The sequence below is a fragment of the Falco peregrinus genome, chromosome 2 (assembly GCF_023634155.1).
Source record: "Falco peregrinus isolate bFalPer1 chromosome 2, bFalPer1.pri, whole genome shotgun sequence".
Taxonomy (NCBI): domain Eukaryota; kingdom Metazoa; phylum Chordata; class Aves; order Falconiformes; family Falconidae; genus Falco; species Falco peregrinus.
In genome coordinates this window covers 19,699,981-19,719,938 of record NC_073722.1, presented here as the reverse complement: position 1 = coordinate 19,719,938, position 19,958 = coordinate 19,699,981, and the positions used below count along the sequence as shown (strand labels likewise).

Genomic DNA, 19,958 nt, shown 5'->3' with positions numbered 1-19,958 from the left:
TGGCACTTTGGAGAATCTGGGAATGGGGATAGTACTGGTTTGTTAGAGCTGCAAAGCTGGGCCGACTCAATTCACAGGCACCAGAAATCCAGATCACGTTATCTGAGCAATCCGTAGATACTTTTTCCACCAGTATACCAGCAGCAGTGTGATCAGGCATTCAAGGCTAATAGAACTGTGGACTGTGAGAAGAGTGGCACAACACTGAACTGAATTATTCAAAATAATCCACATTTCAAAAGAGAAAATTATCCCCCAAGTTTATTACATGTGCTATCGTCTCTTACAGATCAAATGTGACCTTAGAAGCTTTTCAGTAGTCTGGATTTCCTTTGCGTTGTATGAGTATTAACACGTGGAATGGGATCACACATATGTGGTACCAGTAAACATTTTCTGTCTTCTTTTTCCGTAGAGAAAACCAAGTTGCCAAATTAATATTCACTTCAGTTTCACGCTCCTGTGTTCTTGTATCAAGCCAGTATTTAACCTGTCTGCCAAGTAATATTTAAGACTAGGATATGAGAAAATTTTTGGGGTTTTTTTTCCCCAACAATTTTGACTTATTTCTGCCTACTCTCCATGAAAGCAATCTAGAGTTTCTATTTTAACATGAACATTTGTTACTTTTTAAGGGAATTTGAAGATGCTTCTAAAAGGCCTGAAAATCTTAAACAACACTAAAACCTAAATCTAGATGTTGGGTTTGCATGTTAGAGCCTTCAACTCTAGCTGTAACAATGTTGGCTTAACATGAAGCTTAACCCAGCAACTGTTTTCACTTGAATCAATAAAAATCATGAACACAGTTTGTGTGGAAACAGAGAAATTGTAGGATGTGGAGACAGCTGACCTCTCAGCCTTTAGCTATTGTGCTGAGACTCAAAGCTGCACATTAATTAATCGCACTCACATGTGGCAGGACAGCACTTTGGCCATTTCAGTAGCTCTTTGGAAGACTATTATAGAGTGAAATAGTCCCCCAGCTTTGTTGCTTGTCTAGAATCCAGCCTTGCAAATACTTCTCACTTCCCCAAAAGGATTGCTGGGAGCTGGGAAGTTCTGGATGCAGCACTGTCTACAAGATCAGAACTTCTGGTAGGACTCTTTGGTGCAAAAAGCTTCTTTCACAAGGGTAACAAAACCCAAGAGATTATGTGAAGGCTAAGTATGGGTGGAAAAAGCAAGACTATTTTAGAGTTTGCTCAGAAATCTAGCCTATGAAAGACAATCAAACAGACATCCAGCGAGTAGATGAAGCAGAAGTTATTACCAACTTGCTTTAAGATGGTATTTGGATGTTGTAATGATGGTTCCAAGTCCCTTTTTTGGAATAAAATTACTTTAGCATACATATTAGGCAACAGCTTTCCTAAATTTTACCATTGCAAGCTGTGACACCTTCCTTCTAATAAGTAAGGGACAAATGTGCTTATAACTGCACTTCAGATAAAAAGCCTGTTTAAAGTGCTTCTCTGGACTGGGACCAGAATACCCCACACCTCACTGCATCAAGCTAGTACGCAAACTGTACTGTTCATGCTTTATTTCTGCCAGCTGCATTGCTTGCAATGATTACTTATCCTCCCACCTGCGTGGAACTGTTATCTGTTTCAACGCCTCAGAGGCTCTCATAAAAACAAATTATAAATGATATTATTACATCTATGTGGAGCATTTCTTCCCAAATAACCTCATAAGCTGAAGTACCACATACATCATGTTGTGTGTACATGTGTAAATGTGTATACTGGAGGCTCTGGAGGACAGGACTTGCAGCTAACCAGCAAAGGCACATCACAGTTAAGGCTACCATAGAAAAAGAAGATCAATTTTTTATTTATTTTTATTAGACCATAAAATGTGATTGCTGGAAGCTTGCTGTCAAGATGCTGAGATTCTGATGCAGTTTGTTTTTTTCTTCAGTCCTCAAATGTGATTTTCCCTCATGGCTCAGTTGGGTAAGGTAATCCAATTCAGGCATTTCAGGCTACAGAGCATTCATCTAAAATGAAGAAATGCTTCTATGTGGGCACAATAGATCATTTGGCTCTTCTTTCTGACAATTCCTGCTTTAGCGTAAGTGCCTGTGATTTATTCATGCATTTATTCACTCTGCAGTGTAAAACACTCATGCCTTTTCTTTCTGGTTTCAAACACCCAGACTATCAATTCCTATTACTTGATTACAATTGTAACTACCTTTGTACAGAAATGTAGTAATTGCTCAACTTCCATTTCATTAACCTATTTATATTGACCTTATTTTCCATGTAGTCTGCTTCAGATTTCAGGTGCTATGATTTTATGCCTTTTTAATTTGTACATGAAATTCTTTACCCTTCCTAGCACGTGTGCATGGACAAAATCTGCAAGGCAGACTTTGTGCAAAGAAGATGGTGCGAGTCAAAGGATGTAGCGGATTTCCAGCCACACACCACACCCCCACACACCCCCACACACCCCCCCCGACTTGGTTCCCCTGGAATCACATCCACTTCATCCTGAAGTTCACCATCAACCTCTGTGTGTACTACTCTTGAATAGGAGCAACATCAGCAACAAAACCCCACCACACCTGCCTCCCAGGCAATAAAGGTATTAATTAGTGCTTCAGTAAATGTTTCTGGCAGAACATGTACAAGAAAGCCTAATGCAAAAGCCTGACAATCTTGTTGAATGTTCTGGTTTAATGAAAAAAAGTGTGATTCCTTTGAAAATACTGTTTCATCGAAGCTGTTACAAAATTTCTCTAGCAAAAAAGCTATTGCTGTGATTTGCTACGCAACAAGACTGCAACTCCTCACCAGCCCAAACACTCAGTCACTCACTTCTGCCAGGAGGAGTGATGCCAAAGGGCGCTTTGCCACCAGCCTGACAGATCGAGGCACATGATGGTTCACTGGGAGAGCCGGAATTTTCCCCCCTCTAGCCTCAGCACATGCCCCAGCTGACTTTTTGTAATTGATGGAGAATAACACAGTTTAGAAGACTCCTACAAACAATACAAACCCTTTCCAAGGCTGTTGATAGTAAACAAAAAGTTCAGAATTCAACCCCAAGCCTTTACTAATGACTATTATTACTGAATTTAAATAATAAAAAAAAAGTAAAACCAGTCAGAATTTCTGCCTAAATGCTGTCAGTTAAACCCCAAGGAAAACACGCAGTCAACCGTACAGCTGCGATGAGAGAGTGCTTTATGCCAAATGTTGCTTTATCTGTGTCTAGAGAAAAAGTTGCAAGTGTTACCTCATTTTTCTCCTGTCCCTTCACAAGTAGTGCTGTTTGGAAAAATTATATGCTTATTTTTATCCCTAAAGAAAGATGGTCTTTTTGTAATCTCTTCAATAGTCTTTTACACTGAGTATTTGTGATGGTATTAACTTATCCTTATGGGAAAATGTAAAACCAGCACAGAAAAGTCAAGACAGCAGTTGTCCTCACTCTCACAAACCTGAAGTTTCTGAAATGTGACTCACTTTTTAGTTTGCACTAGAATTTCAGCATGTTACTAAGGTTTAAAAAAAGACAGTATAGCTGAGATATTTCTGCAATTTTGGGTGAGAAAAGTCAGTGTCTGGGGTTGAACACTGGTGGGAAAATGCAGTAATGGGCTTTCTCATTTCAACTCGAATAGAGCATAAAAGCCACTTGTAAAGGCCTGGAATTTTTACTTACAGGTGATACTCCAGGGTAAGAGGGAAGGCGGTTCTGGCGAATCTGAAGCTTTGGCTGCATTTTTTCTGCAGCGTTAACCGCCGTGACCAGCACGGCCGCCCCCGGAGGCTGGGCCCTACAGCAGCGTCACCGCTGGGAGAGCCTGGGACGCGTGTTTGGATTTCCAGATGGGTTTTCCCGGCGGCCAGCAGAAGCCCGCTCGGCCCCTGTCCCTTCGGCCGCTGAAGGCGCCGGGGTGTGGGTGGGGTGGAGGGTGCGTGTGTGATGGGGGTGACTACTGTAACAGCCCCATAGCACGCAGCCGGCCTCCAAACAGTGGTTTGAGTTGTTCCGAAGTTGTACCCACCGTGAGGCCGGCCCACGTGCCCGTAGCGGGGCGGCGGGGACGCCAGGTGCCGGCTGAGGGGCGGCCGGGGGCGGCTTTACCTCAGGGCCGGGCGTAAGGAGGGGGCGGCGCGTGGGCGGGGCCGGCGGCGGGAACGGGGCGCCGGCGCGCGGCGGTGATGACGCGAGCGCGGCGCGCGGCTCTTCCCCTTCATCCCGCCCCGCCATGAAGGCGACGCCGCTCTCCAACTGCGAGCGGCGCTTCCTGCTGCGCGCCATCGAGGAGCGGAAGGTGCGACCCCCCCTTTCCCCGGCGCCCCTTTCCCCGGCGCCCCTTTCCCCGGCGCCCCCCCCCCCCCCCCCCCCGGGCCGGCGCGGCGCCCCGCTCCGCTGCTGCCGGTGGCCCCGGGGCGGCGCTGACGCGGTGTGTGTGGGCCCGTAGCGGCTGGACGGGCGGCAGTGCTATGACTACCGGAACGTCCGCGTCTCCTTCGGCGCCGACCGCGGCTGCTGCATCGTGGAGCTGGGCAAGACCAGGTGAGTGTGGGGCAGCGGGCCCGGGGGGGGGTGGGGTGGGGGGTGGTGGGGGGGGTGGGGTGTCTCTGGGGACCGCCCCTCCTCCCGCCGGGGCTGGTGCGGCAGGGGGAGGGGGCGTGTGTCGTTCTCGTGGTACATTATAAATACCTTATAAAAGGCAGAGTTAGCGTCATCCTCCCATCTCCTCAGCCAGTGGCGGGCCTTACGTCCTGCCTGCTTCTACAGGGCCAACGGCCCTTCTCTGTACGTGGAATATACACACTGGTGGGTGTAAACATTTAGCGTTAGCTTCTTCCGTGTTACAATCTGTATTTCTAACCCTAAAAGGCAGGAGGATGCGCCAGCTCCTCCATTTGGTTCGCTCAGTTGTTGACCAAAGTCTAAAACATATGCTAGGTGCTGAATGAGAAACTCTCAGGAGTAAGAAATGCGAACTAAAAGACTAAACCTGTGCTTTTTCAAAGCATGTATTTTATCTCTAGTGGTAGGAGGTTTTTTCCTGCTAAATTCCACAACATAGGGGTTTATTTACCTTTGCAGGGTTCTTGCGCAAGTCTCCTGTGAGCTTGTACCCCCCAAGCTAAACCGGCCTACGGAAGGTATACTTTTCTTTAACCTTGAACTTTCCCCAATGGCTGCACCTGGTTTTGAGCCTGGCAGGTATGTGGCTTTCTTGAAAAAAGGCTAAACGAGGATGCCAGAAGAGCCGCTGTTTTGATACGCATAAGTATATGGTGTAATCGTACTCGATTTGGGATAATTTTCTTTGAATAGGCAAACCGAGTTACTGGTGAAACTGAACAGACTGATAGAACGATGCCTGAGAAATTCCAAATGTATAGATACTGAATCTCTCTGCGTTGTTGCTGGTGAAAAGGTAGGAAAACCTACTAGTTTCAAACTGAAGCTACGTCCAGTCTGTTTTTAAGGTCTTCTCTATCTTCTTTTGGAAACTAAAGATTCTGATTTTAGGTTAATGTAATGACCCACACATCTGTCTTTACAGGTATTTTTATCTTGTGTACCTATATAGGCTTTCTGAAGTAGTTGGAACCCTGCACACTCAAATATTTCCTTGCAGGATAAAACTTTAATCTGTACTGAAATGTTATGTGTTTTGATGTAATTAAATCCAGAACACTGGGTACCTTGGAACATAGATATCTTTCATCTTCTTGAGCACAGACCCAAAGAATATCTGCTGGTTCTTTCTGTGGTTCAAAAAGTGAAGTTGTTTTGAAAAACAGCAACTCCTGTAGAATCACGTCACAAATTACCAAGCAGTCCTGTATGCTTTTTCTCAGGTTTGGCAAATTCGTCTGGACTTGCACCTGTTAAATCACGATGGTAACATTATTGATGCTGCCAGCATAGCAGGAATCGTAGCTCTGTGTCATTTTCGCAGACCAGATGTGTCTGTGCAGGGAGAGGAAGTGACTGTGGTGAGTTGTACCAGATCATAGTAAATGTTGTGGCATCGCAGGTAGCTGTTTCTTCCTGTCTAAAAGGGAGAATTAAATGTTTGTGTAAGCAGATAAACTCCTGAGATCCTTAAGTTTTAGGATAGATGTGTTGCTATTCAAAAAGTGAAAGTACAGTAAGGAAGTCTGCTGAGTACACAGTTTTATTAACCTCAGTTTATGGGAATATTAGTTGTAAAAGATAAGTATTTTACAGTATGTTGACCAAATTAAGCATAAGACTGATGAACATGCTATATTTACCTGTGAGGTAGTAAACAGTAAGAACTGCACAAGAAGAATAAAAAGAAATTTTTTAACATTTAGATAACTAAACATTTGCTAGCCTTTTTTTCTTTGTGGTTTTTTTAAATTATTTCTTTAAATATCTTTGTACAGTACGTAACTTTACAATGAAATCTGTTTCGTAAATAATTGTCTTCTGGGTCAATTATTTTCAAAGTTCACTCCTGAGGAACGTGATCCCGTCCCTCTAAGTATCCACCACATGCCTATTTGTGTCAGTTTCGCCTTCTTCCAGCAAGGGTAAGATTGTTTTAAGTCTTTTGACAGAAATGGCGTATTGCCAGTGCTGCAGAATTTTTTTTTAGACATAGAAGAGTCCTAAAAATATCTTGACAAGCCGATTTCATAAAACACTTTATCTGAAGTGATATGCCATGGGGAGATACTGTTGTGTTCCTCACACTGTAGCTAACCAGCAGCTTTCAACAGGTGACAGAAAAATTTTGGGGGTGGGCGGGGGGAGTTTACCCATAACTACTAATACAATATGTAAACTGATCCCTTTTTAAAATTGTTTTAGGGGTAGTAACTCACCTTAAACTTCTATTGTCACCTTATATTTAAAAACTTGATTCTAGGACCTATTTAGTGGTGGATCCAAGTGAACGTGAGGAGCGTGTAATGGATGGCCTCCTTGTAATTGCCATGAATAAACATCGTGAAATTTGTACCATCCAGTCCAGTGGAGGGATTATGCTGGTAAAGGATCAGGTAAATCTTTGCCTTGACTAGTCTTTCTCTTGTATATAAACTAGTTCCTGTGTTGTAATCTTGATACTGAAATATCCTAGACATTTGGAAGCTAAGAAATTAATTGCCTGTCTGATTTAATTGGAAAAGGTTACATATTTTCAGTCCTAGTGGAAGAGCGTAGTACTGTGTGACATTTTGAAGAGAAGACACAGAAAAAAGATACTGTTTGGTCAGATAAGCATCTTTTTCCCCTGTGATTTGGCTGAGAGAGTCTAAATTAATTCAGACTGCACTCTCATGAATAGCTGGAGGCTGTTTTATTGACCCTTTGCATCAACTGGCAGCATATCCAGTCCCTCATACTAAGATGACATATTTTAAGTATTTGTGACTTTTATGATGTTCTACAGTTTTAGTTAAAACCATCTTGCTTTCACGATCATAAACTGTTGCTGTATGTGTAACAAACAGGTTTTGAGATGCAGTAAAATAACGGCTGTTAAGGTTGCGGAAATCACAGAACTAATTCAAAAAGCCTTGGAGAATGACAGGAAAGTTAGGTGAGTGTTTTGGGAAGGAAGGGAAGTAGTACATGTCTTAAAAATACCTGAAAAGTGATGTCAGCTTGTAGTTTGAACAGTAAATTGTTTTCACTTCTTTTAAATAGCAAATATTTGTATAGTTGAACTTGAAAAGAGAAAGCATTTTCAAGTGTGAAACATCCTGAAATAATGTCTTGTCACTGAATGACTAGGAAAGAAGGTGGGAAGTTTGGCTTTGCAGAATCTATACCGAACCAAAAGATCACGACCTTCAAAATGGAAAGTGCTGCCGTTGATACCAACAACGTGGAAGAACAAGCAGAGGAAATCATCACTAAAGCTGACCCTCCTTCAGAAGTGTATCTTTTCTGTTGTATTATTCAGGGGAAAACCAGGCTTCCCCTCCCCTGTGTTAGCACTGCTAGAAGCTAAACACACATACAGGGTTCCTCATGGCTTAGGTAGCCTTCAGAGCAGGTATCAACCCCAACCCAACTGGTTTGGGTTCTGACTGCTTTTGGATAACTTTAGCATGTTATGCAGAACGAGCATAAAGTGCAAAACTTAGGTGTGAAGTGACTGATTGTTGCAGTAACTGGGGAAGTACTCTTTCTTTCAGCTCCCTGTTAAGGATGTTCTCCCCTGGGGAGAAAAAAGGTACAGCTTAAAAAACAGCTGGTTTGTTCTCAGAGTACAAAGAGTTTACCAGCTGACACTAAGGGTTTTCTTGACAAATTCAGTTTTGCCAAACCGATATTGCACACTCCTGGAACAGCCCAAATTGGAGAAGGAATAGAGAACTCCTGGGGGGACCTTGAAGAATCTGAGAGGGAAGAAGCAGTGGAAGAGGAAGGTGAAAGTGAGGCTACTGCTTTTGAAGTTCAGAAGATGGAAACTGAGGATACAAGTACATTGAGGGAAGCTGAGAAGGGCAAGTATTTATTTGTCTTGATACCAGATATGTTTATTATATCACTTTATTAACAGTCTACAATTAAAATGTGACAGAGGCCCTTAGAAAGGGGGACCATTGCAGCCACTTCTCACTTGAGTTACATGCATTTGCTACTTCCACTTTGCCTGGTCGCTTCTGTTTTCTTCAAAAGAAAACTTGATTTCTGTAGTATATGGGGGGCTCCAAATCAAACTCTAGCTGCTCTGAACGTTTCTTTTAAAATGCTGTACTTATTAGTTATAGAAGCTGTAAAACTGATCACTGGTTTGTGGTTGGTTTCTTTGTTTAGATGAACCTATTGTACTGTCCGACAGTGAAGAGGAGGAAGTTATCATTCTGGAGCCACAGGAGCTGCCAACAAAAGCAAGGTAACAATCATGTGAAACTGGGAGGGAAGTGCGTAAGGAGTGTTTTCACAAAGCACTGAATTTTGGCAGGGCTGAGAAAGGTCTTGATGGATCAAAGGGAGGACTACAAAGGTAGCAGAGAGTGAGGAAGTTTAAATCTAGGCTAGTTTGCTCCTGTCCTAGGAGGCAAGTCACCCTGGCTGACCTGTGGCTCTATGAAACAGTTATAGGCATCTGACTAATTTTAATCGTTCCAAAAGGAGTGAGAGCATAAAAGTGGATGTGAATTGGCTGCTTCTTAGAGGTGCTGCAGATTGTACGTGCTGCACTACAGCTAACCTTAAGCTTTATCTCCTGAGAAGTGAGATTGCTTGCTGTATCCCTGCGCTCGTTGTGTGCAGTATGCTTCCTAGAAACTAAGTTTGAACATTGCACCGAGTGTGGTGGATGGTTGTCCTGTTATGGATGATCAGCCTGTGGTCTTTTGAAATAAAACTATTTGGTCCATTTCTTTGATACAAATGTTTGCTCACAGACCACAGGCCAACTTGAAACAAGAAAATACAAGTAAGAAAGCATTTAACAAAAGGAGAAGAAAGAAGAGAGCTGTTCGTTGAAGCCATTGTCCCTTCTTCAGAAGTGCTGTATAATAAATAATTTGGTCTATCATTACTGAACTTATTTTTGTAGATAACCTTATTTCCTGTCACCTCATTATCTGGTCCTGCTTTTATGTACGTGTTACAAAACTATTGTACAAGCTTTCTATAAAATAATTTTGCATGTAAGTGAAATTCCATAGTTAGCATCCAGCTGCAGCAGAAGAGTTGCTATTGGCCTTGAGCTGACTCAAGTTCTACAATTTGAATTGCAGAGGCAAGATGCAAAGTTTTCTTAACAAAGCAGCCTCTGCTGGGGTGGGAGTGGGCTGCATGTAGGCAGAGTTCGGGTGGTTTAATGCCAGCAAATGCTTCTTCTAATTAGGGTAGCTATTCACCACCCCTTGGAAACATTTCATACCTTGGAATGTTCTTCACGGGGGGGAAAGGGTGTGCTGTGACTGAGGCGTTGCCCGTGTCCCTCTGTGTCTTGCCTTTCACTGATTCTCCCTTTGTACAAAACCAACCCGAGATGCGTGTACTTAACCAAACAGCGTAGAACTAATGCAAAACTTTCAGAGAGAAGCCACTCGTACTTCAGCAATGGAGTTTCTTAAAGACAGTTTAATTAAACATTACATGCAACAGACAGGAATGCTTCTTGAACTATATTCAGAGAATTATGCTCTGCGTTTAAAATCAGGCAAAAGGAAGAGATGAGGTTTCCATACCTGACATAGTCTTTGTTGGAAAACAAATTGGAAACATGCACGTATTTACAAGAGCAAAGAAACATGTATTTTACATGTGACTTTAGTATTAATGAAACATGAAGCTGATAGAAGTTACTGTTCCAGATACTAGTTCCCCAAACAGGTTTAAAATTTCATGTTAAAAAAACCCAAAACATTGCTCCCAGCCAGGCAAAGCTTTAATCAAGTAGTGCTCTTTCAGAGAGGGACAGACACAGAAAGCCCCATTCCTCCGGGAGCCAAAGCGGTGCATTTTCTTAGTGTCAGTTCTTCCAACCCAAAGTCACTGTCAGGAGTACAAGAATGAACGAAGCTTCAGGTGGTTCATCCCTCCACAGTACCACACCACCATAAAGTTCTTCAGGGAAAGGAACAGTATTCTTTGCACCGCTGTTTATTTCTTCTTTGCACATAACCCCTCTTACCCTATGCTCCTTAAAGGCTTTATTTTGAAAGGACTAGGAAAAGTTAACACTGGATAGGCAAAACTAGTACGGTACAACCTGGGGTATTTTCTTCAGAGATGCCAGCCCCCAACCGAAGCATTTTTTAGGCTGTAGGGGCAGTTGTATCAGTATATTGAAAGGTAAAGCTCAGGGAGCAAGGGAGAATTTTTCTCTGTGGTACAGGAACAGTAACGGAACAACTTCCACTGAAACTAGAGCAAGGAGACGTTTCATCAGGCGGTAAATTAATACTATAAACAATTGAAGTCTTTCCACTGAAGTACTGCTACTTGCTCTTTTTCTGGGGAAAATACGGGATAAGCTTCCTTTAAATGACTTCTCTTCCAGTGTTCATCTTTCTTAGTGGTCTTGGAAAGTTTCCAGCACACACCACAAAAAAACAGAAGGGGAAGGCAGAACCCAGTTTTTCAGGCAGAGCACTGTGCTCTGTTTTCTTCAAGGAGGAATTGCCGGTTGGCATTCCGAGTCACTCTTCCAAGGTCACAAACTGATGTTGCAACTGTGGCAAACGGGTCCTGTATCTACAAACTCCCTCTCCTGCAAGGTTAGGGCATTTCCAATACTAAGCACCAGATGTGATCTACTGTGACATTTTCCTCCCAACTAGTTTTAGCTTTTCAGTGGCAACCTACTGAAATTAAGCTTAATAAAGGCTACTGGAGAACATGGTAGACCTATTAAATACAGTTCTTCACTCAATATGTATAAAAGTCAAAGTGCATCCTAAAAAGCTCAGATTGATCCAAGTGGTGGTGGCTTATACAGTCAAGAGGAAAGTGCAGTACAGGCTGCTGGTTTTGGCCAGTTTTATAACTGAGTTGGTTCATGGAGGGCTCAAACTGCAGAACTGGGGCAGAACAGCAAGTTTTTAGTTACAGAGGCAGGTGAGTTGTCACACTGTAATGCTTGCTTGTCAGCTTGACAGAAGGCTGATGGTTTTTTTGATTTTTTTCTTTTTAATTTCAAATAACCCACATTGTAACAGCTGTTTGACATCTGTGAAGAATTTATGCTGCTACCTGCTGCATGTCCAGATAACCTGACAGTGCTAAAGTTGAAGCGGCACAGGTTTCACAGGGCAGCCATGGGCAAACAGCTTTAGAAATGAACGCCAATTTAAGATGGTAGTACCACCCCTCAGTGGTATTAAGGCATTGGCAAGACCACTAACATCAGATTTAAAAATTGTTTATTGGCCAACCTGGAAGCAGCTTAATTAAACCCACTTCCATGCACTCCCTGCTTTACACACAAAGAACAGCAGGTACAGGGCAACATCACTGGATTTACACAAGCTGAAGGTAAACATCCACTTGATTTAACGCCGATTATCTACCAATTTGCTTGTCTAACAGTTCTAGAACTAAGAAAAAAATAAGACTGGTCGGTCTGTATTTTTGCTGTGTGCTGCAGAGGATCCCTTTCTAAGCAAGGGGGATGTACAGGAGCTGTACCGTTCTGCACATAGCCCATCCATGCCAGAAAACTTCCCCTCTTGAGGGCACAGAGCAGTAGTTCACTCTCCTACATTTTAATCCCCCACCGCCCCTAAAGTAGCAAAGGATAACCAGACTGATGACTTTTTTTTTTTTTTTTTTTTTTAAGTGGACATGGGCAGGCCTTCAGGACAGCTAGCATATCAGTGGGGACACTCCATGGGTTAAAATTCGTATCAGTTTTACACTTCATGACTAGAAAATACCTGTGGCAAGACTTTTCTACATACTGGAAGAGGGAAGTATGAATGGGTATAATAGCTTTAACCGTGTGGTCCCTGCAGCAGAGCATTCACCCTCAAACCTGATGGAGATCTGGCAATACACAACATAGGGATCAAGGCTTCCAGTAACCACCATGTCCCAAAGTGCCTCACAACAGTCAATTCTAGCAAGGTGTTCTCCTCAGAGCTACTTCATTTTTTTCTTCCAGTATTATAGCTGTAAAGCCACATTTTGGATCTATACTAAGTCTCAGTTTAAACTAGACAGTACAAAAATGCTACAAATACTGCTGTGGAGTCCAAGTCATTCTTGAAGTGGAAGGAGAAGAAGCCCTACTATAGTAATGCACTGCTAATATTCGTGTTTAGTCTATCGTTAGGTAAGCAGTCTCAAGATTTCACTTGGTCTGCATGGTTAATTCTGTGCTTGAAGAGATCTTTATTATAAAAACCCAGCTAAGTATTTTATCAAAATTGCATGTACAAAAGATTTACATTAAAACTAACTTCATAATTAAGCTCCTCAAAACCAGTATTAATATTATGAATGATCACATCTAGAATTTCGAAGCATGTTTAAAAACTGTACATCATTTTCTTATAATATACATCTTTTTAAAAGATCAGTCTCTTGATTGTTACAATAAGTCTAGTGTCTCTGGTGGGTCAATAAGCGATACTCCATAGTACCTAGAGAGGGAAAGAAAGATGCAGGATGTCATCTTGCTCAAGAGCTCTCTGCCATACAGAACAGCCTATATACTGCAGCGAGGCACATTTCTCACACAGCAGGAAACATATTGGGGCTTTGTCAGCGGACACAGATTTGTAGGAGTGTTAGGTACCGTCTCCTGCCCACCAATTGTAGGAACATCATGCAAATTCCCCCCAGTTTCTACCTAACAGTTCAGGCAGCCATAGCAGGCCTGGTAGGGAACACAAAGTATTGCTCAACAAGGTGTTGTGCAAAAACCTGAGGAGTCTTGTCACCATTTCACTTACACGGTGGCTTTGGTTAGTGGGGTCTGACTGGAGGCTCCAGATACACCTCAGTAGTGCTAGGACAGCTCGGGTGTAACACACCACCTCATCATACATCTCCACAGATACTTACTTTGCACTCTTGTACTTCTCCCTTATGGACTGTTGCATGTGCTGTGCTGCTTTGAGGTAGGTCTGGTGTAGGTCCATGAGGCAAGGCTTGATGTCTTCAAGGGTGTAGCCTGTTACTTCACACAGGGATTCGGGCTGAAGGAAAAGGGAAAGTAAGAGGGATATTTGAACATTTCTGTTTGCTTCTGACAACTGCTGGCAGAGCTTTTAGCTTCCTGTTGAAACTGTTATTCTACTAGGTTGGTAGTGTTGTTTTCTCAAGCACAAAGTAGTTTAATACTGCTCAGATTTTAGCAGTAATCCTGACAACTACCATATTAGAAACAAGTATTCCTTGTCTCCAGTGCTTAGGCTTTCTGATTGCCCACCTCCTCATCACAAGGAAGCTGCTTACAGCTTTGAGAAGGTTTGCCAGAACTAAGTGCCTCAGTAGATGCCTCTTCCTTCCAAGAAAAGGCATGTCGTCCCCCTATGTTTCAAATACCATAGGGAGCAATCCCTAATTAACAGCCTTGGAGCGCAGAGGGACTGGGATTCCTGCAGCCCAGGCTTCAGCATTCGGAATTGCATAAGAATGTGCTGAACAGGCATAAAGGCAGTTGACAGCTCAAGCGTTGGTGCTACATACCCAAGTTTGTCCAGTGATCGTATAGCCTGCTAGGTGAAACGCTGCAGCAGCAATAACTGATGGCAAGTATTTCAGGTAAGGATCAGCATCAATGAGACTCAGCTCCCCAAGGTACTGCAAGGGAAACGAGAGAAAGGGAATCACCTGCTTCCAAAAGGAAGTAAAAGTGCATTTAACAGTTCACTAGAACCCAAATTTAAGCTTCCTCCAACTGATGGCAGGATTGGAACAGCTTTTTACCTACCTTCTACTTACTTTCTCTTTTAGCATCTACTGTTAGCTACTGTCAGTGTTCCCAATACCTGCTTTTTCAACACCACATTTTATATTTAGAGGTATGCAAGATCTAGAGGGCAGAGTGTAGGCAAGCCTGACCTCTGCACAAGAAGACAGACTTTGTATGGGGTTGGTTTGCTTGGCAAAGTTTTGGTAGTGGGGGTGCGTGGGGGGCATGTGTGCTACAGGGGTGGCGTCTGCAAGAAGCTGCCAGAAGCTTCCCCTATGTCTGACAGGGCCAATGCCAGCCAGCTGCAAGATGGATCTGCTGCTGGCCAAGGCCCAGCCCATCAGTGACAGTGGTAGTGCCTCTAGGATAATGAATTTAAGAAGGGGAAAGCAAAAACACTGCACAACAAACTGCAGCCAGGGAGAAGAGGGAGGCTATGCAAGAGCAACAGCTCTGCAGACACATGGGTCACTGCAGAAGCGGGGGAGGGGGAGCTCCAGGTGCTGGAGCAAATTCCTGGGCAGTCCACGGCAAGGCAGGCTGTCCCCCTGCAGAGCCCTCAGGGGAGCAGATCCCCACCTGCAGCTTGGGGAGGACCCCAAGCCAGAGCAGGTGGATGCCCCAAGGAGGCCATGACCTGTGGGCAGCCCAAGCTGGAGCAGCTCCTGGCAGGGCCTGTGGCCCCATGGGGAGAGAAGCCCAGGCTGGGGCAGGGCTAGTGCCCCCACGGGGGACACGGACTGGAGGAGGCTTTGTCTGGGGGGCTGCAACCTTTGGGGGGGACCCACACTGGGCCAGTTTGTGGAGAACTGCAGCTGTGGAAAGGACCCACACTGGAGAAACTTGTGGACAGCTGTCTCCTGTGGGAGGGACCCCACGCTGGAGCAGGGGCAGAATATGAGGAACCATCCCCTGCAGAGGAAGTAGCAGCAGAGACAAAGTGTGATGGACTGACTGCAACCCCCATTCCCCATCCCCCTGAGCCACACTGGTGTAGAGGCAGAGAAACTGGGAGTGAAGCTGAACCTGTGAAGGGGGGAAGGGGGTGGGGGGGGAAGGTGTTTTTAGGGTTTTCTTTCTCATTACCCTACTCTGATTTGAATGGCAATAAATTAAGTTTCCCCAAGTTGTCTGTTTTACCAGTGACAGTAATTGCCAAATGATCTCTTCCTGTCCTTATCTTCACCCACAAGCCCTTCATTAAACTTTCTCTCCCCTATCCAGCTCAGGAGGGCGGTGACAGCAGCTTCAGTAGGTGCCTGGAGCTCAGCCAGGGTCAACTCACCACAGGCTTCTATTTAGGAGCTCTGGTAGCTGCCATACAGTTAGGATTTGATGTAACTAGCTGAAACGTTATCTGTGCTCTGCTTTAGAAGTTAGGCTCTGGATTTACAGCTCACTGCTTGTTGAGGAGAAAACAAAAACAAAAGCCCTTCAGCAAAAGTGGGTGTGTAGATGTGGCAGTTTTAGATAAGACAGAAACATCTAGCAGTGAAACAACCCCCAAATTACAGTTCATCAATCTCTGCCTACTCTGAGTAAGCACGCATGCTTGAGCCAGGCTGAGTGCCAGTCTGCGACAGGAATGGGTTATCTCAAACAGCAAATGGTGATAGGGGGCACTGGCTTCTGGAGGAACACACGAGCACACGGCACACCGCATGCACTCTGCAGCGCTCTCCTAGACAGACTACACATTTAACAGTAAGAAGAGGCAGGGAAGCCTGGACTGAAGAATCCTTTAGCATCTGTTTTCTTTTTCTACTGGGACGAGGAAACAGAGCTTGTAAAGTGCATTAATAATAGTAACAGAACTCTAGTTATGCAGACTGAGCTGGTACTTCTTACTTACCATTGATAGGCTCTCCACTTTACCATTTGTCTGCTTGTGTAGGAAATACTGAGTGAGGAACTGGTTGATTGTTGGAGCTGCCAAATCAAATGACAAAACCTTCAAAATTAAGTGCTCCATCCTTAGAACCTGCTTCTTGGTATAGGTGTCATCTGTGATGTAAACAAACTCTGCTACTTCAGGAGGGTAGATTTCTTCAAATTTTCTGCCAGAAGAAATATAGTTATGAGCAAATAATTCAGTACTAGAAGACCAGATAACCAGCAGCATTTGATGAAAGCCAGCATGCCAATAGAAATTCTGACTTGTGAAATAGCTGGGCACTGCTACCAAACAACTTTGCTGCTCTTGGTTCAGCAGCCCTTGAATCAGTAGAATTTGAAATTGGAGAGCTACCATAGCCTGTTATTTTAGCACAAAGCAATTTGGGTCTCAGAGTTACCAAAATTCCAGAAGAACCTACCAAACTAATAGATGGTGCAAGCAAAACTTCCTTTCCACATGCCTCACACATATTCCCTTCAAAGACTGTTCAGAAGCCTGCTGCTGCAGCTAGAAGTAACGAGTCCTCCCATTAGAGCAACCTACAAAGCTAGCCTAGAAGCTTGCTTGCATAGTTCCATACAAACTGCCAAGCTTTTAGGTGGGTAACTCCGATTTTTCTTCTAGCGTGAAGCCCTCCCGAGTCAGTCTGGCTATAGGCAACAGAAATGCAATAGCCACAAGATTCCCGCCTGTATGAGACCAGCAGGTAGAATTTTAAATTAAGCAGTTTCACTTACGATGCAAGAAGCATAGCTGCAGTACCCACAAGCTGGAGTTTTCCTCTCAAAACAGACATTGAGGAAAGAAACCTGTCAATGTAATTTACAGCTAAGTGCAGAGTTTCATTCTGTAATTTGTATTCTTCTCCAACTTCCACCAGCCAGTCCACAAGAATAGCCCGCATGTTGTTTGTGATATCAGGTTGTTTCTTCATGTAACCCATTTTAGGCTTGCATTTCACCTGTAGGTTTAGATGACAGAGATAAGATTTAGAATGGACCAAGTGCTGGCAGGGAAGCAAGTGTTTAAGCTCCATTTACCACAGTTTAAACAGATCAGAAGTAAACAGTGCTAAGTCTAGTTCCTAGTACTAGGATCAGTAAGTTATATTTCCACAGTCTTGCTTTCCAGCTTCTCTTCAGCACATGGCACAATCAACTTCATCATGGGAAACCAGTCTTGTGTTCACAACTGTGGACACAGCATCTTCAGTTCTCTATTTCTAGCAAGCTGATTTAGTCACTGTAGCAGTAACCAATGTTTAGATGCATTTGCCAACCCCACCCCCACCCCCCCCCAAACTGTAAACAAAGAAGAAAAGAGACAGCAGCTCACCTCCATTTCCCTGAGGTACATATGGATATCGCCGATATAGTCTGGCACGTTATTAACATTTGGCTTTTTCTCTTCTGGTTCTGAGCTTATTGAAATATCCAATTTACTTGGAGAATCTAAGCAGAAGACAACAGCCTTGTTAAAATGGCCACCGTCAGACCATTCCCTGGCAGTACAGGGAACTACCCTGTCCTGTCCCACATCAATGGCAGCTCTCCAGGGCGGCTGGGCCTCTTGTCTCCCAGACAGGCAGAGAGGGCAGACTAACTAAAGCTCAACTACACAGTGAGGTGAGGGGGCTTTAGGAAAGCCAGAGTGTTACTGTAACAGAGAATGTTCCCATCCCCCTTCCTCTTCTTCACCTTGAGAACCAAGGGATGAAAAACTCTTTTTGCAAGCACACAGTGCTCAGGGCATCCTGCGTTACCTTATAACAGAGACGTGAATCCTATCAGCTTAGCTATTACCCCTTAGAACAGGGCTGGAGTACCAGAGCTTTTTGTTGACTGCAGAAGTGGACCCTGATGAAGTTGGCCCTTGGATATTCATGCATATATTACAGAAAAAGGATCCGACAGCTCACATTTCTTAGGTACTAGGAAGAGCTCAAAACTTTTGCACCGGTACAGGAAAAAAGTCTGTTGAGTCTCAGAATCTGCCTGAGTAAAGTCCCCTTCTTGCTCTACAGCAATAGCAAAGGGCGAGGCTTTAGGTGTTGCTCTTCTCTGCAATCTGGTTTCTCTCTCAAGGCATCGATAGCTGAGAGCATAAAACTACCGACAGAGAGGAGGTGTTAGGAGCACAGAGGCTCGAGTTCTGGAAAGCTCAGCTGGACAGAAAGGCTATTGCATCTTAAGGGCAAGCTCAAAGGAAAAAAAACGGTGTCAGCAACTGAAAAGGTGTCTTTTGGGCCAAGCCATGAGGGTGGTGAGGCGCTGGCCCAGGCTGCCCAGAGCAGCTGTGGGTGCCTCATCCCTGGCAGTGCTCAAGGCCAGGCTGGACTGGGCTGGGAGCAGCCTGGGCTGGTGGCGGGTGTCCCTGCCATGGCAGAGGGGCGGGACTAGGTGGTCTTTGAGGTCCCTTCCGACCCAAACCGCTCCATGACTATGTGCCAAGCGGCTGCCGGCCGCGCCGCCCCCACTGGCTCGGGAAGCCGCCCCCGGGCAGCGGCTGGCTGGGCACGGCCGCCCCCCGCGGCTCCCGCGGGAAGGGTCCCGGGGCCGCAGCGGCGGGGCCGGCGGGACGGGAGCGCGCCGACGGCCGCCAGCAGCGCCGCCCTCCCGGCGCGCACGGGCCCGCGGGGCGTCACGTACCGAAGCTGATGTCCATGGCGTTGTCCAGGGGCGCCAGCGGCCGCCGCAGCCCCACGGTGCAGATGGCCGCACGCAGCCCCAGCGCCGCCTCCTCGCTCTGGGCCGTCGGGCCGCCCCGCCGCCGCGGCCGCTCCCCGTCCGGCTCGTCGACATGGATGGTGAAGGCCTGCTGCTGCTGCCCGCCGCTCGGCCGCCCCGCACAGGGGCCCTCATCGCCGCTCCGCGCCGCCTGCGGGGGAGAGCGGCCCGTCAGCGCCTCCACCGGCCCGGCCCGCCCGCTGACAGCTGCCCCAGCCCTCCCGGCCCTCCTCACCTGCGGCGGCTGCCCGGACCGCTGCTGGGCGCCCCGCAGCAGCCCCAGCACCACCCGGGGACCGGCGGGCGGCGGCGCCTTGCCGCCCGGGAGGACGTTCTCCTGGTTCTCCTGCCCCGCCAGCATGGCCGCGCCGCCACAGCACGGGGCGCGATGGACGGCAGCCGCCGAGTCTGACGCCGCGGCGCCGCTCTCGCCGTTCAAGTAGCCCGCGACTATTGAATCAGCCAATGAGGGGCGACGCCGCGCCGCGCGGCCTACGGGTGGCTGCAGGGGACACGCCGGGCGGGGCCGGAACGCGGCGCTCACTGGCAACGCACCGCCCTGCCCCGCCCCCGCCCCGCCCCCCCGCCTCCCCTCCCCGGGCAGGAGGGGCCAGGAGCCGAGCCAGCGCAGCACGGCAATGAACGGCAAAAACCGCAGCGCGTTTAACACCATCCCCGCCCCGGCCGGGAGCTAACGCGCGGCTCGGCAGCCCTCAGCCCCCAACACAGACAGCGCCCCCGCCGCCCACGGGGAGGGTCTCGTACCCCCCCTCCCAGCAAACATCCCAGCTCCATCCAGCAGAATGCACGCATCGCCTCTCGCTCTGATCAAGCCTTCGAAAGCCAGCATCGCCAGGCACGCCTGCTGCCCGGGAGCAGCCTGCCGCACGCTGCCTCTCGCTGCACAGAAAGCTTTCCTGCGAAGAGGGTGTTCGGTATTTCGCAGGCAATTCCAAGCGTGCTTTAGCTGCCAAGGACACCACGT

At 46.2% G+C, this 19,958-nt stretch overlaps 2 protein-coding genes across 3 annotated transcripts; one reads left to right on the top strand and one right to left on the bottom strand.

The window, feature by feature from the left end:
- Window positions 1–4,161: 4,161 nt before the first annotated feature.
- Window positions 4,162–9,633, top strand: EXOSC9 (exosome component 9). Its single transcript, XM_055794105.1, has 12 exons — window positions 4,162–4,297; window positions 4,448–4,542; window positions 5,083–5,202; window positions 5,317–5,419; window positions 5,847–5,984; window positions 6,466–6,548; window positions 6,887–7,019; window positions 7,473–7,561; window positions 7,756–7,902; window positions 8,284–8,474; window positions 8,788–8,866; window positions 9,381–9,633. The coding sequence occupies exons 1-12, from the start codon at window positions 4,232–4,234 to the stop codon at window positions 9,460–9,462; spliced, it is 1,326 nt and encodes a 441-aa protein (XP_055650080.1). The 5' UTR covers window positions 4,162–4,231; the 3' UTR covers window positions 9,463–9,633.
- Window positions 9,634–10,048: 415 nt separating this feature from the next.
- CCNA2 (cyclin A2) lies at window positions 10,049–19,420 on the bottom strand. 2 transcript variants are annotated; one of them, XM_055794107.1, is made up of 8 exons: window positions 19,209–19,418; window positions 18,896–19,124; window positions 17,583–17,698; window positions 16,985–17,208; window positions 16,203–16,407; window positions 14,125–14,238; window positions 13,498–13,631; window positions 10,049–13,073 (listed from the first exon to the last, which is right to left on the bottom strand). In XM_055794107.1, exons 1-8 carry the CDS (start codon window positions 19,332–19,334, stop codon window positions 13,022–13,024), a joined length of 1,200 nt encoding a protein of 399 aa, XP_055650082.1. In that variant the 5' UTR covers window positions 19,335–19,418; the 3' UTR covers window positions 10,049–13,021. The 2 variants fall into 2 exon arrangements, with proteins under 2 accessions (XP_055650082.1, XP_055650081.1); XM_055794106.1 differs by having other exon boundaries at window positions 18,896–19,420.
- Window positions 19,421–19,958: the final 538 nt, after the last annotated feature.

What these genes read in the sequence shown, in the direction of transcription:
- EXOSC9 (XM_055794105.1), top strand. Translation starts at nt 4,232, where the DNA reads ATGAAGGCGACGCCGCTCTCCAACTGCGAGCGGCGCTTCCTGCTGCGC. An exon ending in GTGGAGCTGGGCAAGACCAG is followed by an intron (nt 4,543 to 5,082) that starts GTGAGTGTGGGG and finishes TTACCTTTGCAG; the next exon opens with GGTTCTTGCGCAAGTCTCCT. An exon ending in GCTGACCCTCCTTCAGAAGT is followed by an intron (nt 7,903 to 8,283) that starts GTATCTTTTCTG and finishes TGACAAATTCAG; the next exon opens with TTTTGCCAAACCGATATTGC.
- CCNA2 (XM_055794106.1), bottom strand. Translation starts at nt 19,334, where the DNA reads ATGCTGGCGGGGCAGGAGAACCAGGAGAACGTCCTCCCGGGCGGCAAG. An exon ending in TGTACCTCAGGGAAATGGAG is followed by an intron (nt 17,209 to 17,582) that starts GTGAGCTGCTGT and finishes CTAAACCTACAG; the next exon opens with GTGAAATGCAAGCCTAAAAT. An exon ending in AAGTGGAGAGCCTATCAATG is followed by an intron (nt 14,239 to 16,202) that starts GTAAGTAAGAAG and finishes TTTCCCTTGCAG; the next exon opens with TACCTTGGGGAGCTGAGTCT.